Below are 17,227 nucleotides of genomic sequence, written 5' to 3' on the forward strand. Positions count from 1 at the left end.
ACACCCTGCGAGGTGGGTGGGGCTGAGAGACTTCAGAGAAGTGTGACTAGCCCAAGGTCACCCAGCAGCTGCATGTGGAGGAGCGGAGACGCGAACCCAGTTCCCCAGATTAGGAGTCTACTGCTCTTAACCACTACACCACACTGGCAAGACTGGTGGTTTTCGCCAAACTGGGGAAAGATCCTTGCCAGCTGGGATCTTATCACCCCAAGATGCAAATATATTGTCAGCCCTCCTGGCAGCTCACTGGAACAACTTTGTAGGCCAGTATATTCAAAATTAACTTTGAATGTTATACATAATAATATTTTAAAAATTAAAAAAAAAAGTCACACTGATCTCATTGACTACGGTATTTTGAAGATGGTTTAACCATGTGGAGTGGCCATTTCTGCTGAGTGTATTGAGGAAATTTAATTAATTTGAAAATTTATTAACTATGATATACCTATTCATTCATTCATTCATTCATTTAATCTAACAAAAGTAATTACAAAAAATAAAATAAATAAATCAGAATAAAACACTGTTGTGAGTTGGGAGGGTGTTAGGCTTTATTACTGAGTCCAATGCTTTTTCTTTAAAAAAAAATTGTTTAGGGGTACTCTCATTTTGACTCAAGAAAATCACCATTTTATAGTTCAAATCTGGGGAAATGAATACAGTAAATGGACAAAAGTACAAAGATTCACAAAATGTTTAGGGATATTCATACCCCTGCGTACCTCCAGAAAAAAAGCACTAGCTGAGTCCCTTCTGGTTCCAGCAAGGATTCAGTTGCTAGACTAGCCAGAACAGCTTCTTGGTAATGGCCCTCAACAGGCTGGTAGTTAGAAGGACAAAGGCATGAGCTGAAGTGTGAGAGAGCTGGGCTAGAAGCAGACTGCAGGCAGAAGCCTGTGGGGGAGAGACATGCTTGATTTCTGCTGGAATTCAAGACAACTGTCAGGAATGAGCCAGCTCCAAGCGAAGGTTTGCAGCCAACTGCAGAATGCAGCCAGGAACAGAGAGGCGTAGATGTTAGTCAGGCAGGGGAGAGCCAGCAGCTGCAGACTTCCACTCTTCCTTACCTTGATGGGCAGGCTGATAAGGCAGTAGCTGAGAACAGGCTAGAACACAGCAAAAGCTCACAGGAAGCACAAAAAGGCGCAAACAGTCTCAGAGACAGCCTCTCAGAATAGGAAGAGGTTGGAGCTGATCCACTAAGTCCGAAGAGTTGGTGAATGGGAGGGGTGCTAGGTAGGAAGCAAATCAAGAGACGTAAGGGTCGTAAGTTCAATATCTTCTGTCAACCCCGGAAGGAGTCTTCAGAAGGGTGATCTTGAGTAATGGTGCCGGAGGCTTTATTAGAGCCCTCCAGAGCTATCTGTCTGTTTTTGCAATAAATCCTCCTTTTTAATTACCTACACTTACTGTGTTATCAACTGGGAACCTGGACTCCTGACAGAACCTGACAATGACGCCCCATGTAGCATGGATAGGACCTGAGAATGAGAGTTACATTCCTCTTTGGAAAGAGTGACTTAGGGCTAACCCAGACTTTTGTGCTGCGCTTTCCATGCACAGACCTGTACTTTAAAGCAGTCTTGGGGTTTTTTTTTGTCCCAGCGCTTTCCCCGGGAAAACCCATGTCTTACCTTTAAATCAGAGCAAACAGCAATCTGGGGAAAACAGTGGTAAAATGTGGGTTTTCCTGGGGAAAGTGCCAGTACTGAAAGAGCAACATGCTTGGACACGGAGCTTTAAAATCTGGACCTGTGCCTAGAAGCATGGCACAAAAGGAAGTTTGGGATTTGGCTATACAGTGGTGCCTCGCTAGACGAATTTAATTCGTTGCACGGGTCTTTTCTTATAACGAAAAATTCATCTAGCGAATCCCATAGGAATGCATTGAATTTTTTTTGAATTTTTTTTTGCCCATAGGAACACATTAATTGAATTTAAATGCATTCCTATTGGGAACCGCGATTCGCTAGACGAATTTTTCATAAAATGCATTCGTCTAGCGAGGCAACCTCCGCTAAAAAAAACCTTTTGTTAAGCGGAAATTTCGTTAAGCAGGGCATTCGTTAAGCAAGGCACCACTGTAATGGCAAAAAGAATGGCAAGTGAATATTGATATAAATTCTGGAGAAAACACTTGCCCTGTATACATTGTTGTAAAGAAAATAACTCATCCTGCAAAAGCATATTAAAGTAGGTTTAGAATTTTTTTCGCAGAAATATTGGAATTTTACATTAATTTACATTGACTTTTATGGTTCTGTGATATGAAGTAATTTTTCCAGAGCCGAGCTTTGTGTTTAACCTTAAAGCTGAAGTAACTCTGCAGACTGTAAACAAGAACCTGGGCTTACAGAATTTTGTGGCATAAATTTCAAATGCTTAAAAGGTTCTTGCAAATTCTTTTCTTGTGAAAGTGTTAAGATCATCTTCCTCTTCTCTTCTCTTTTTTGGCACGTGGTATTATTACATAGGTTTGTTTTGTTGAAGAGAGAAAGACTAAACCAGGATAAAAACATGTTTTTTAAAAAACTGAAACACATTCTCATTTCATTGCCATGATTCTAGCTGTAGCGTTTGAAGATGTAGAATGTCATTGGGGGCTTTTTAACTGTTTACAAATAGAGTATGATTGTTAAATGTACAGTTTCTCCAGATATTAATAAATCAAGACATTTTTGGCTGCTTTCCATAAAGAGATTGTTATATGGTTTTTAAAAAATTAAATGGGTGTGCACATACAAAAGTTCCCAGATTTATTTAGGGGACATCATGGCTGTTAAAGTGATCTTATTAACTAGCAACATTTAAAAATACCTCTGGCAATAGATGTTGACTATTATAAGGCCATATATTTCACTGAAAGGCTCCATTCAGATTAAATGTCACATATACATTCCAACAGACCAAATAAAATGGGAGAGAACTATGAACGCCAGACATTGTTCTGCATACTTGAAGAAATAAGGGATCTCCTTGTTTGCAAATTTGACACTGGCCACTTTTTGGAGTGGCTTTGCTATGGCTTTCCTCCTGAAAAAGCTAAGTCTATTGTCAGCCCGACAGCCTGGGCTGGACTTCCCTCTCCTACCCAGATGTTGTTGGTGCAACTCACAAACTCTGAAAGCTGCCTCTGCCCAGCGCTGTGTCTCTTTTTCAGCCAGAGTGGCAAAATAACTTTTCCTTTTTTTATGTTCCAACAATTTTTGTGTGTGCTCCTCCCTCCCTTTCCATGCAATGTTCTCCTGCCAAACTTCAGGCTCCCTCCCTAGTTTTTGTTCCATCCCCACCACTCAGTTTCCAGGTGAGGGCTGGAATGCCTGTCCCTGTGGAATACAATGCAGGAAACTACCGGTAATTAAACGTACAGCAAAATATGGTTAACAAAACAACCCCAGTAACTTTGGTCAATGGTTTCTCATATTCCATGGTTTTATTTTTTTATTAACTTTTTATACCTCCCTTCCTCCGTAGATCTCAGGGTGGTTCACAAAATTCATGAGAACAATCTATTTGCAAATTACCTTGAGTCTTAACTGCCTGCTACCAGACATGCAAAATACAATCGCCCACAACAGCTCCCAAAGTCATGTTCTCAGCCTCCTGCACAGGGAGGACAAATCCTCCTCTTCCTGCTGCTGCTCAAAGGCATTATGGTCATCATTGGGCCACAGAATCGAGATTCTCCACTGTCCTCCAATGGGGTTCTCCTCTCTGTACCAACACTCCCAGATCCCACAGCCTTCACTTCATTCACATACAGTCTGTAGGGTTAAAAGGGACTGGTTCAGCTAGGGATGTCTTCAAAGGCGTTTCTCATTTCTATAGTCCATATTCAATCCAGGAACCTTTTTGGGTTAATGTGTTGCTTCTCCCCTTATTTCTGGTATCCAATTCTTACCAAATCCAGCAAAGTCCTAAGAAAGCTCTCAGCACCTTTGAGAACTCAGGTTGGGCATGTCAAAGGTGGCAAACAAGTTCCTTGCTTCAGAATATGCCCTTAAAATGCCACTTGCTTCTGGTAAACCAGAGCCTTCTCCCTTGAGACTTTATAGCTTCTCTTTTTAAACTTGGTTTCAACGTCTCTAAGTTGGGAGAATTAAAGGACGAGGATCAACACTTCTTTGAGCCGTCCACAAGCTCTAACTGTCAATTTAAAAGGTTCCGCTTCTGTTCTGAACTGAGACCTTCAGAATGCAGGGCTCCTGCAGTCTAGCAACACTCCAGATTCCAACTCAATGCTGATAGGGGTGACTGTGACAGTTGAAGCTACCCCCTGAGTCTGTCCAAACAATAGGATCCACACTTTCAATCTTAGGTTCTGGTACAGTGGAATGATTTAATTCATCATTTTATTCTCCTTTCTTTATTGCTTCTCATGTAGAGAGCATTAGAATCCCAACTGGCTCTTTCAGGTTTTTTTTTAAAAAACTTCTCACACCTATCCTCCAGGTCACTGGCTCTCTGATCGAATCTGCCTGGCATCGTGAAATCGTGGATCTGCAAAGCTGAAGGGGACCCCTAAAGGTCATCCATTCTAACCCCTTTGCAATGCAGGCGATATTAATCAAACATACATAGCAATGTCAATGCTTCTCAACCTGGTGATATCAGTTTCTTAATGTTCATTCCCGCTTCCAGTTTCTGGGATAGAGACTTCAAAGTTTGAAATAGTTCAAAAGAGATTACTTGGCATTTTAACCCATTCCTCGTGTTTTGGAATAATTTGAGGCAAGGGACAAACTCACAACGAAATGCAAGCTGAATAATCTTCTTCACACTTGGGATTTTCTCCAAGGAGCTCAAGGTGACATACATAGTTCTCGCCTTCTCCTTTAATCCCCACAACCTGGCCCCAGGTCACCCAGTGAGCTTCAGAGCTGAGTAAGGAGGTATTTGAACCCTAGTCTCTCCCAGGGCTACCTTTTCTGAGAAACAGTCCTTCACTTCACTTAGAGAAGCTGCTCACTTCTGCTCCTGATGAGCAGTTGCTTTGGGGGGGGGGGTTATGAAAAAAACTGCAAGCATTTTATGATGTCACAGTAGGGGGCTTGCAGGCGCTGGGCAACAGAAGTTGGCATGAGGGTTACACAAATCTTAAGGTGCACACATAGCCAACATGCACCCTGGGGAAAAACCAATCCTTCAACTTCCTTCACTTGCACTACATTCCAAGCAGAGATCTTTGTTTAAAAACAAACTCTTAGTCAGTTTTCCAATAAATCGGCTCCTAACCCTGACTCGTGAAGCTGGTTCCTCTGCTGAGAATATGTGTGCTAAAGGTGGGGATAAAAGACAAGGTAGGACCACAATCAGCAACTGGAATACCTGAAGATGCTGTTTTCAACAAGAAAAAAAAGGTAAGGAGCAGAAGTGAAAACCAGACCTGAAGTCATTTACTCTGATCTGAAAACCCAGGTCCTTAGTTCCATATGGTAGGAGAAGGTGGGCACATTATTGGGAGGTACAGTGGTACCTCGGTTTTCACACAGTTTGGTTCATAAACAACTTGAAACCCGAATGCTGCGAAACTGGAAGTAGGTGTTCCGGTTGTTTCAAACTTTTATCGGAAGACGAACATGCTCCGTTTTGAGTCCCCCTGTGTTTCCTCTTGCGCTGCTCATGTGCGCCCCCCTCCCCCCACTGTAATTCTAGCCTTCCGTTTCCGATTTCGGTGTTCCGAGGTGATATTTGGAGCTTACATTTAGTGCTTTTGTTTTTGTTATTTATTTTGCGGTTTGGGTTTTGAGGATTTTTCAGTTCATTTGTTTTTTTGACTGTGTGGATCCCAGTTCAGCTACTGATTGATGGGTTGTGTGACTGCGAAAATGGATAAAAGACCCCCATCCAAACCATGACTCTCATCAGTAGAGGTAAGAAAATGAGGAAATCAGGAAACGAGGTGGCTTCTGTAAATCCTGGACAGTCCCTGGGAAAGAGGGACACTTGGAGAGTCTACGCCACAGAGACGGAGGAAGGCTCTGCCAAGTCCTGGGTGTCTCCAGCCGAGGTCCCAAGGGCCAGGTGGCCGAGGAGGGAGAACCAGAAGGGCCAGGGAGCCCGGAGGTCCTCCTTGGGAATCAGGGGCTGCCCAAGGCCTGGCTGGACAGAGGCTCCCTGACCATCAGGACAGTGCTGGGAGCCAGAAGGGCCTCATCCAGAAGCAAAGCCCCAGCTGGGGTGGCCACCTTGGTTCCCTTTCGGGCACACAGAGCCCCCTGCTCCCTTTGGGACGCCTTTGGGAATGTTCTTGAAGTCCATAGAAATCAAATGTCCAAGTTTTCCCCCCGCACCCTAACCTGCATGTCTTGCGCAGCCTACCTGGCTATGCACCTCGCCAGAAGAGTCCGCCCTCCCTAGCTGGCTGATGGACGCTCCAGGCTAGCCAATAGCCAGCTGGCTCTTCTGGGGTGGGCGGAGCTGCTGCTGCCAATGGCTCCCAGAGAAGCAGCCAGACCTTTCCTGGAGCAGCAGCCTCTGCTTGCAAAGCTCCGTCTCCCTCGGCCTCTCGCTGCCCAGGGGGTCTCAAGGGTCTCTGGGCTCCTTTCCACCTCTAGAATGGATGGCGGGGAGGCTGCAAAGGAGGCCTTCTGTCCCTGAAATGGCCGTCAGAAAGGGGGGTGGCATACAGATTTAAGAAATCACCACCACCACCTGCCATTCCCTGGGCATTAAAGCACCATCCATTTCTGATATTGGAGCTCTCAGAGAAGCAGAATTTCTTGTTCTCTCTTTCCCCTTCCTTCCTTCCTTCCTTCTCTTTTAGATGGGTTTCCACACTTGTGATTCTTCTGGCAGGCAGAAATTCAGCAGGTGGGGAGCCTTTGCCAGGCACTGCCTGCTGCTGCTGCCTGTGGGGCCAGATAAGCCCCCCAGGGGAATCGGAGAGGGGCTTGAGCCCCACAGCCCCCCTGGTGTTGGGCCTGAAGGCCTACAGGGTCAGTTGCTGCATCTCTGTCCCAGAAGAGCTGGGGGTGGGGAAGGGCAGCTTGGCCCCAGCAGGACAAGACTTGCCTGGGGACATCTCAGGCCTCTCCTTGGGCCAAGGGAAAGGGGCTCTTCCTCTGCCTTCTTCCCCCACATCCCTTCCATTGGGTGTCTTGTCTTTGGACTTTCCTAACCTGAGGACAGGACTTGTCTCCCCTTCTTTGAAATCGATGTCAGCTGCTTTGGGAGACAACCAGAGTCTGCAAAGCAGGATACAAAGAACAGGAAAAAGTATTAAACTCGTATAAATATCACCCTCGCGTTGCATGGCTCTAACCACTAGGCCACACAGACGGACTCTCCTAGAACCTTGGCCCTGAGGCCGGGAATTCCACATTCTCAACTGACGTTGCCTAGCAACGGAACTTGTGACCGTTTGAACAGAGCTTCCTGCATCCTCAGCATCTCGAGGTTGGCAGAGGTGGCCTGTAGTGACCTTCGCTCAGTCACTACATTAGAAGATGGCGTCCCAAAGAAACCTGGAGGTAAGCGGAGGTTGCCATGCCCAGGGGACTTAACTCTGGAACCTAGATTAATGGTCTCTCCAAGTTTGGCAAAGAGCTATACCAAGTCAAAGAAAGGGTTGAGCTTTGGAAGGGGAGAAGGAATGCCCAAAAGGGAAATTCAGCGTCCTATATTGCAGTCGATTGAATCTTCCTTCTGATTTATGTGCATGTGAATGTGGGAGAGGCTTCCTTTCTATTTCTACATGCTGGATGTTCTCTTTGTACTATAGTTTGCAGGGAAAGGGAAAAACAGAGGAAGAAGAAGAAAAGAGAGAGTGAGCGGCTGGCCCAGTGGAGGGGAAGGGGGTGCCAGATGGAGCTGGTTTTTCTGCAGAGCTGAGGCAGGGAGCCCTGCTGCCCACCTGCCCACAGAGTCCATGGCAGGGAAGGGCTGCTCCCAGGTGCAGGCGGGGGAGAGAGAGACAGGAGTCCTGGCGGATGGGAAACAGCGCCATGGCCTCTGCTGAGACAGGCCAGCTCCCTCAGGGCTCCTCTCCCCCAACTGCCATCTGGAGGCAGCCATTGGATCAGCATTCTAGACACTGGGGCCTGAGCTTGGGAGTTGCCTTTTCCTCTGCCCTCCTTGCCCCCTTTCCTTGTGGGTTGTATTTCTGTTTGTCATACTGTGAATTACAAGAGAAGTCTGCCATTAGGGAGTTTCTTGCATTTCATTTCATTTCATGGAAGGCTCTCTTGGAGCCTTTTTGGCTTAAGAGAGGGGTACAAATGTTCTAAATGGATGGATGGATGGATGGAGGGATGGATGGATGAATAAGGTCTCTAAGGAAATGGAGGGCAGAGATTTTCAGTTTGTTTCCCAACCTACCTCATCTGCCCTTTCCTGATCAGCACAAGAACATGAATGGGTCTGATCCATTCTTCACATTCTGATGTTCCTGTTTCTCTTATCTCATGGACAGGGAATTGATTTCGATGAGGATCAAATATCGGTAATCAGCCTGGAAGATGAGGAGGATCTTTTTGCAAGGTAATCCTATGTGAACCGCTCCTCCCAGGAATCAATTGCTTTCAAAAGCCCCCCCCCCGGGTCCATTTCTATGGTGGTGGTGCTTGGGGTCTTTGAAGGATGGAAGGCAATAAAACCTTTTTACAAAAGTGCTCCTCCTCTCTCCCCTCAGCATCTCAACCACAGGTTCTCTGGGTGCCGCTGATCCTCCTCCCGACGGCTTCAGAAAGGACCAGCTGAAGGCCAGAATTACGGATATCATCACCAGGATGAAGAGTGGGAAGATCCGAAGGAAGGCGCTCCAAGATCTTTCCGCCCTCCTGCAGAAGATCCAGGAATATGTGAGTTACTGAAGGGAAGCATTGCAACCATGCAGGGCTGACAAAGCCTTCAGGCTGCCCCTACTAGGCCCACCCTGCAAGGTGCCCAAGGGACAATCGGGCATCCCAGCACATAACCCATTTTGAGAACAGAGCTGGGCCGTAGCAGAGCAAATCCTAGTGAGTAAAAAGAAGTAAATAGCAAACATCAGGAAAAGAGGGGTGGGAAGTCAAAAGAAATGGGTTTTGTTTTTTTCTGTATAGGATGCTAAATGTTTTGGAATCTTTTGAAGATTTAATAAGAATGTTATAGGGAAAATGTTGATGGGTCTCTTCTCTTATCAGTCACTTCTCTGGGTCTCTTCTCAGCCATCGGTAGCGCTTCCTGCATCCTCCCTTGGCCAACTGGTGGCCATTTCCTGTCTGTGTGCATTGGATCCAGACCCGGAGTGCAGGCAGCGGGCAGCAGAGGCCCTCTGCCATCTTCTGCCCATCCTGCGGCGCAAAGAAGGTAAGACTGGAAGGAGTGCATTCCAGCATGGGGTGGGGTGAGCAAGGCCCGAACTGACCCTTTGGCTTTCCTTTGCAGAGACGCTGGCACAAACGTCGTGGAACCAAACACTCCTCATCAGAGCTCGGAAGGTCCTCCAATCCACCGGAGGAGCGGTTCCTGAATTGTTCCTGAATAATTGTTACTCTCTTGCCAGGGTAAGTTGCTGTCACACAAGGCACAGCGGTCTCTCAAGCCACATGTTCTGGGTTCCGCAGAGACAGCAGCTGGGCTTTCTGCTCCCCAGCCCTGACCTGTGGGCATCTCTGACCTTCCTCTCTTGCTTCAGGTCTTTGGTGCCTATCTTCCTGAGGAGCAGCTCTTGGAGGCCATGTGCTTCCTGGCCAGCGATCTGGTTGTCGAGAGCAGCTTCAACCCCTTGGACATCTCCCACTTGCTGCAAGAGTTCGTCAAGCAGTTTAGCGGCACAAAAGTGGAGGTAAGGTGTCTGCAAAGGTAGGAGAGAAGAAGATTCTCCACTTTGCTGTAGGGGAGGCAATCTCATGCCATTGGGTGGCCAGGACGCATGTTTGTTTAGAGAGGCCTGGCAATGTCAGGACAAGAACCTCAGCCAAGGGTCCTGAGAAACATAAGTCCAGCAATGGGGAATCCTCCTCCTCCTGGGAGCAGACTGGCAAGCTTCTTCTCTTGGCCAAGAATGGATAGGGGGGCAACTGGCACCCTGGAGCTGCCTGGGTGCAAAACTCCCAAGGACCCTGAGTGGTACCTTCGAAGGAAGATGGCTGTGGTGGCACAGGTCAAGGGGGGCCCCTCTTTCTATGAGGGATGGAGGGATCCGCCTGCAGACAGCCCCGCTTCCTTGTACTCTCCCAGCAACCCTCTCCTTTTCTCTGACAGGTGGAGGTGCTGCTGGAGGCCTTCTATAAGATCACCCAGGGGCCTACAGTGCAGGGCAGAAACATGGCCGCCTTTGCTTTGTCCATCATGCCACACCAACACCTGGCGAAAGTGGTTGCATACCTCCTCCAGTTTCCCTTCAGGTATGGAGCCCTCCAGGCAGGTTCTACTGGGCTAAGGGAAAGGTTGGCAAGGTGCAGGGCTTGCTCAGAAAGCCCTTGCTGCCATTTCCTCTCTGTGTGGCATGGCAGCAAGCCAAAGACTTGAATCTGACCATTGCTCTTGTTTTTGCATTCACAGAGACTGTGAGAGAGTATGGAAGGAGGTTTTGGCATCGGCCGACCAAGAACAACTGCTCCATCTCATGGCCGAGCAGCTTTACCAAAGCCCCTTGGCGGAATCTGCCACCCAAGTGGTAAGGACGACCCACCTGCTTTCTGGCTTCCTTCTTCCCAGGGTAATATCGAGGGGTTTCTGGATTCTGCAGAAAAGCAGGGAAAGTGACTTGCACCTCTCTCTCTTCCAGCAACATCTCAGCAGCCTGTTGCACGCCATCCTCAGGATGGAGGTATACAAGGCAGCTGTGCGCCGGAACTTCCCGCAGCTGCTGATCGCTCTCCTGGGGATGGTAGTCAACTTCCACTACGACCAGGAATTCCTCGGGTGAGTAGTGTGTTGCAAAGGCGCCAATGGAGTCCTTTTCCCTTCAACCTCGGGGGGTTGGTTTTCCAAGGGAGGCTCTCCTTCAGGCTGCTGCTAGGGAGCAAGGATGGGGAAGGAATTGGAGTGGGTGGCAATGACCCGCCTGCTAAAACTGGCCTTGCTTTGGTTACAGAGGGGCTAAAGAAGTTCTGCACCTCCTTCTCGGCACCACCGGAGAGCAAGTAGAGGCGGCCATCATCGACCAACTTTTCTGCCGGGAGAATTTCAGCCAGGAGTTGTCTGCCATGGTGAGGTAAGAGGAAGAACACGATGACCTTCCCCAATGGTCTGGCAAACGGAGGTCAAGGCACGGGATCGGACTGTGCCCCTGTTGGCTTCCTGCGGTGCCTTTCCCTTCCTTACCCAGATCTGGTTCTCCATTTCAGAGCTGTCGGAAAGCGACACTGGTGGATCCCTCCCATGGTGGAAAACATCACCGCTGCTCTCGAGGACCAGGAGTTTGCCGGAATGCCACAAGTAGCGGCAGCTATCTACATCGAGGTGAGGGGGGCTGACGCGGGAGGAAATGGGTGCAGCAAGGAGGCCCTGGCTTGGTTTCTGCCCAGGGTTGGGCTTTGTGTTCTTCGGCTCCTTTTGTGTCCTTGGTTCTCCAACCAGCCGCCATCAGAATTTGGACCTTGCAGCTGCCTTTACCTTCCATATTCTGTGGTTTATGTCAAGGCTCCTTTGAGCCTAAGGGCTGTTGCCTGTTTTAGTGCTCCTCAGAGTAGACCCATTGAATTTGAGGTACATGACAAACTTTAGTCCATTCACTTCAGTGGCTTTGCTCTGTGCAGAACTGCAGGAGAGCCTGCCTCAGCCTCTCATCACTGAAGACTTTCTTTCTCTTTGGGCCTCTTTAGCTGCTCAGCTGCCGTCTGCAGGTCTATCCCTGTGAGGAGACACTGGAGCAGCTCCTCACCTGGCTGAAACATGACCACCTGCAAGTCCGGAAGCTCAGTGTCAGAGGGATATCCCTGCTTCTGGACTCTGACATGGCAAGTGATGCTCACACGGAGGGAGGGGGGCACAGATCTGGATTCTAATCATGGCCCAGCACTCTTTTGCTGACAGAATGCTGAAGGGCCTGTTCTCAAAGAAAAGGCGTGGGCACGCCTTTCAGACCTTTGAAACGATTCTCTCTTTTGTGTAGGACCCTTCGCTTCTGCGGCTGTTGCTGCTGGATTTCCTCCCTGATGCAGAAGCTGATGTCTTCCCAGAGTTGATAGAGCTGGTAGACCAAGCCTACCTGTCCAGGGAGCTGGGAGAGGAAGACCTGAAGATGCTGGCGGCAACCTACTGCGGTCTGGCTGCCCATGTGAGTGTTAGGGAACACATGACATCACACAGGGTGGAGGAGGAATGCTTTGGAAGAGGAAGGCTGGTGTTTAGACTGGCATGCAGCGGAGATCTTCTGGAGCACCTTCTCTTGGAAGCTTGCCTGGAAAACACAGGGGGAGAGTCACCCCTGCCCCCAGTCTCCCTCAGGAGGAGGATAGGGGGCTCAGCAGCCTCAAAACACCTCGGTGGACAGGAGAAAGGAAACGGATCTGATGAGAAACACAACCTCTGATCTTTTCTGCCTACAGGAGGAAGCCTCGGCCCGGGCATCAGCCATCCAACATCTGGGGCTGCTTCGGGGCTGGGTGAGAGACCAAGGGCTTCCCATAACAACAACAGAAGAAGCAGCCATTAATGAACTGGTCGCCGTCCTCATTCACCTCGAAGACGAGGACGAGGTGGCCAAGGTGAGGGCCAAGGAGGTGGACTTCTGCAGTAGGAGGGAGGGATTGTTCTCAGGAGCTTCCAAGACTATGTCCTGCAATTTGTAACCCCCTTCTCTTCTTGTGTTGCAGGCCGCAAGGAGGGCTCTTTCCCATCTAGCCCCGCAAGTCAAGTGGTGGGCGCATCCCGACAAATTTAGCCTCCACTTTGCTCTCCACCAGGCTGCCAAGCATCTGGTAAGGTCACTCTGCTTTGTTGGCAGCTTTGCCCAGGGATGTCTTTGGGGGTGACAGGCTCTCCTGCCGTGCTCTCAAGCCTCTCTGATGCCACTTCTCCTTTGCCTTTGCCGACAGAGCAAGACCTTCAGCAAGAACATCCTTCGGAGTGCTGCCTTGACATGTACGAAGCCGCCTGCCAACAGGCTGCCAGCAGTCTCCAGGGTGGCAGCCCTGCTTCTGGGTAAGTCAAGCAACGTCCTTCCCTGGTAACGTCATGGTAACGATGGCAGTGAGGATGGGCATGTCCCCAGGCCACCTTGCTCTGAGTGCTCCGCGAGGGTGGAGGCCTCTAGACGCATACCTGTCCTCCTGCCGAGCTGCCTCTGTCTCCGCTTGCTTTGCACCGAGATGACGTCCCTTTTCTTGCCCTGTCTCTCTAGGTCATCTGGCTTTCCGGAATGCCAGTTTCATCCAAAATCAAGACATGGCATCCTATGGTACATGTAAGTGAGACTTACGGAGGGCAGGGAGGGATGCTTCTTCTGAGAAAGGGCTTTAGGGGAAGGCGGCTTCCCAGGTGTGTGTGCAGACAGAGGTGCCACAAGATGAACATGCCAAGAGGATTGGAATGTGACTTCACTGCTCTCTCACACACACAAATATCCCCCTAGCCCACACCCTGGTCCTGGGAGGAGCTCTGGTGGGGGTGCTTTGCAAGTTTTTGCCTTGTGAAAAGCTGATTCCTGGCTCAACCTTTCTCCCTTGCCACTCAGGGCTGGAAGAGATGCAGCAGCACGAGGAAGAAGGGCTCAGGCGGACAGGGAGGAGCTGCCTGAACATCATGCAGCGGGCCTGTAAACATCGGCAGAAAGGCAGGGTCCAGCGCCTTGTGAGGAGGCTGCTCCACTGTGTTCACAGGGAACCTTACCCGCAGGACTTCCTGAGCTGCATGCCAGGTGAGTGAGGCATCGGGTTGGTTATTTGGATGTCTGGTGGGCTCCTTGGAGGTGACATTTCCCAAAAAAAACCTTTCTCCTCGTGACAGAACGTCCGAAGTCGCGCCAGGCCAAGGCAACGTGAACATCAGCGTTGTGCTGCAGAGATACCATCTTCTGCTCTCCGTGGGATCCACTCTGGACCAGCGCCAGGAACATCAAGGCCATCAGGATCGACCAAGAGGAGTGGTGCTGCCCTCACGACCCTCCATACATAGCGGTAAGAAACCTTTTGTTGTTGTTGTGGCTTTATGGAGCTCCCCCGGTCGCTGGTGTATGCCCAGGGTCCGGTTCCTTGCTCTCTGCCATCCTCTTGAGTGGCAATCCCCCAGCAGCAACTTTCCTCCATTTCTTTGTTTGGGGTGGGCAACAAGAGGGTCTAACATTCATGAGGTTTAGTACCCTTTCTAACAGAATCTCTTTTCTCTCTTTCTTGCATGAACGGTGGCCTATCTGCTGGAACCTGGGAAAGACGTCTGGAGAAAAGAAGACCCCTGGAAGAATGTCATCAGCCGGGAAAGGAGCCGCCGGGAAGACGACATCTGCAACATAGTGAATTTGAGGATTGGACACTTTCTATTGACTCTTTCAGCACTCTAAACAGCAAGCGGGACTTTTATTAGTTAGAGAGGTTAAAATTGATGTATAGAATAGGATAGGCAAAATAGGGAGCATTCAAGGGTAGATAACAGTATACTAGATAGCATTTTGTATATTATTTTTGTCTTTATACTTGTAATTCTTTTAATAAAAATATATATTTTTAAAAAACGTAAATACGGGTCTTATGCTTTATGTTGAAATGTAAAAAAACCATTTAGTAAAAAATGAATAAATAATATTTTTGTTAAAGAGAGAAAAGGGTCTTTTGGTTTGTGAAAAGTAAGCTAGTAAGGGAAATCTCTACACACTTCCCTGGAGGGATGCCCCGTCATTCCAAGGAAAAGGAACCCAGGCTAAGCGCAGGCACCCCTGGAGTCATCTGCCACTCAGAGATGGGGATGTTCACAACCGTCCCTTTTCACCATCCTGCCCCACTTCCTCATCAGTTCTCTCCAACTGCATCTCACCTGCAACCTCCAGTGGCTGAGACAAGATCCAGGCTAGGGAAACTCACGAGAAAATGTTAAGAAGAAGAAATAAGAGAGAGGTCTCTGCCAAAGTCTCCATCATTGAAGAGGCTGTTTCCTAGGGGAGGTGGGGGTGGGGCGGGGGTAGAAAAGCTGGTCTTGCTGTCCCTTCAGCACTTCACAGCCCCTGGTGGAAACCAAGGCTTGAATCCAAGGCTGCCTATGGGAAGGCAGATTTGGAGGGTGTGCAGGGAGGAGGCTCCTGTGAAGAAGAGGGGGGAATCCCCTTGGGAAAGGAACAGTGCCTTTGGGAAATCCCCTTATGAAAGGAAGCAAACTTTTCCAGCAGGGGGCCGGTCCACTGTCCCTCAGACCTTGTGGGGGGCCGGACTATATTTTGGAAAAAAATATGAATGAATTCCTATGCCCTACAAATAACCCAGAGATGCATTTTAAATAAAAGAACACATTCTACTCATGTAAAAACACCAGGCAGGTCCCGCAAATAACCCAGAGATGCATTTTAAATAAAAGGACACATTCTACTCATGTAAAAACATGCTGATTCCTGGACCATCCACGGGCCGGATTTAGAAGGTGATTGGGCCGCATCCGGCCCCTGGGCCTTAGTTTGGGGACCCCTGATCTACACCCTCCTGCATATTTAATTTTGCATACCACTTCACCTGCAACATTCACTTTATTTGTCCTGAAACAGTCACTTGGCCCTTGAAAGAACGTGTTTCTTCTGAGGCCTGGGACGAGGATTTCCTTCCCACTGGTTGTTTCCTGAATAGGATTTTCAGATCCACCGAAAAATTATAAGGTCCACGGTCCAACTTCTTCCTCTGTGGGACCGGTGGCTTCCGGTGCAGCCAGCCCCAGAGAGTTTGAAGATTCAATGTCCACCACAGGTTTCGGATCGTATGGCTTCTTTCCCACTTCTTATGTCACACACCAGGTCACAGGCTGGAACGGATACCTATAAAGATAGGGGAGAAAATGGGCAGGTCAATTTCATGTTCATGCAACTCGTCGTTTCCTATTCTCCTTCATCTCAAAAGGGAACGTCCTGGTAATCACTTGCTGATTCATAGCAAAGAGACCATCATGGGGTTCTCCTGGATCCGAAACAGGAACTTACACAAGGTAGCCGGGTTCAAGGAGCTAACCCTTTCAAAGTCAGATTTGGGTTAGTCAGCAGGGAAACCTCACACTTGAACTGGCAAGTAGGATGAAGAAGCTCCATGCAAAATACAATTGCCCGCAACAGCTCCCAAAGTCATGTTCTGAGCCTCCTGCACAGGGAGGACAAATCCTCCTCTTCTTGCTGCTGCTGCTGCTGCCGCTCAAAGGCATGCTGGCCATCATTGGGCCACAGAATCGAGATTCTCCACTGTCCTCCAATGGGGTTGTCCTCTCTGTACCAACACTCCCGATCCCACAGCCTTCACTTCATTCACATACAGTCTGTGGGGTTCAAAGTTTGAAATAGTTCAAAAGAGATTACTTGGCATTTTAACCCATTCCTCGTGTTTTGGAATAATTTGAGGCAAGGGACAAACTCACAACGAAATGCAAGTTGCAAAATCTTCTTCACACTTGGGATTTTCTCCAAGGAGCTCAAGATGACACACATAGTTCTCGCCTTCTCATTTAATCCCCACAACCTGGCCCCAGGTCACCCAGTGAGCTTCAGAGCTGAGTAAGGAGGTATTTGAACCCCTGTCTCTCCCAGGGCTACCTCTTCTGAGAAACAGCCCTTCACTTCACTCAGAGAAGCTGCTCACTTCTGCTCCTGATGAGCAGTTGTTGGGGGGGGGGGGTTATGAAAAAAAACTGCAAGCATTCTATGATGTCACAGTAGGGGGCTTGCAGGCGCTGGGCAACAGAAGTTGGCATGAGGGTTGCACAAATCTTAAGTTGCACACATAGCCGACATGCACCTTGGGGGGAAAACCAATCCTTTACCATTCAAAAATTATAAAATGTTCCCTGAAAAAACAGACACTTTATTTGAAGCCATCTCGACTGTCTTAATGACCCCAGATATTTACTCTGCAGTTGAAGGAAAAACCTTTCCCAATAGCTCTTTTCACTTACAAATCCTTCAAAACCTATAAACCTCTCACATAAATAGGGGTAGATCTGTGACAATAGATTCAAGAACTGAGGTTTTTGCCATTTCAAGGGAATGGCCCAAAGTGGCCAGGAAAGGGCAACCAGGAAGCATTGTCAGGTATCAGGACAAGAGACAAGCCAGGAGACAAGACTGCCTCTTTCTGTGATGTGTGTATGATGCTTTTTGGTGGGCCGTGGTTTTCAA

At 48.6% G+C, this 17,227-nt stretch overlaps 2 protein-coding genes and 1 long non-coding RNA gene across 3 annotated transcripts; 2 read left to right on the forward strand and 1 right to left on the reverse strand.

Annotated features, from left to right (window-relative positions):
- The first annotated feature begins 8,158 nt into the window (after positions 1–8,158).
- On the forward strand, positions 8,159–11,939 carry LOC132593088 (maestro heat-like repeat-containing protein family member 7). The gene is made up of 11 exons (XM_060282062.1): positions 8,159–8,484; positions 8,636–8,804; positions 9,153–9,294; positions 9,373–9,491; positions 9,623–9,772; positions 10,192–10,334; positions 10,492–10,606; positions 10,718–10,854; positions 11,027–11,146; positions 11,280–11,394; positions 11,757–11,939. The coding sequence occupies exons 1-11, from the start codon at positions 8,387–8,389 to the stop codon at positions 11,937–11,939; spliced, it is 1,491 nt and encodes a 496-aa protein (XP_060138045.1). The 5' UTR covers positions 8,159–8,386.
- Positions 11,940–12,013: 74 nt separating this feature from the next.
- Positions 12,014–14,531, forward strand: LOC132593128 (uncharacterized). The gene is made up of 7 exons (XM_060282158.1): positions 12,014–12,211; positions 12,483–12,641; positions 12,750–12,854; positions 12,972–13,077; positions 13,277–13,339; positions 13,610–13,792; positions 13,882–14,531. Exons 1-7 carry the CDS (start codon positions 12,176–12,178, stop codon positions 13,914–13,916), a joined length of 687 nt encoding a protein of 228 aa, XP_060138141.1. The 5' UTR covers positions 12,014–12,175; the 3' UTR covers positions 13,917–14,531.
- LOC118094954 (uncharacterized) lies at positions 14,154–16,662 on the reverse strand. Its single transcript, XR_004693787.2, has 3 exons — positions 16,046–16,662; positions 15,588–15,883; positions 14,154–14,373 (listed from the first exon to the last, which is right to left on the reverse strand). It is a non-coding gene; the product is annotated as an uncharacterized LOC118094954 (long non-coding RNA).
- Positions 16,663–17,227: the final 565 nt, after the last annotated feature.

Source organism: Zootoca vivipara, chromosome 13 (genome assembly GCF_963506605.1).
Source record: "Zootoca vivipara chromosome 13, rZooViv1.1, whole genome shotgun sequence".
NCBI lineage: Eukaryota > Metazoa > Chordata > Lepidosauria > Squamata > Lacertidae > Zootoca > Zootoca vivipara.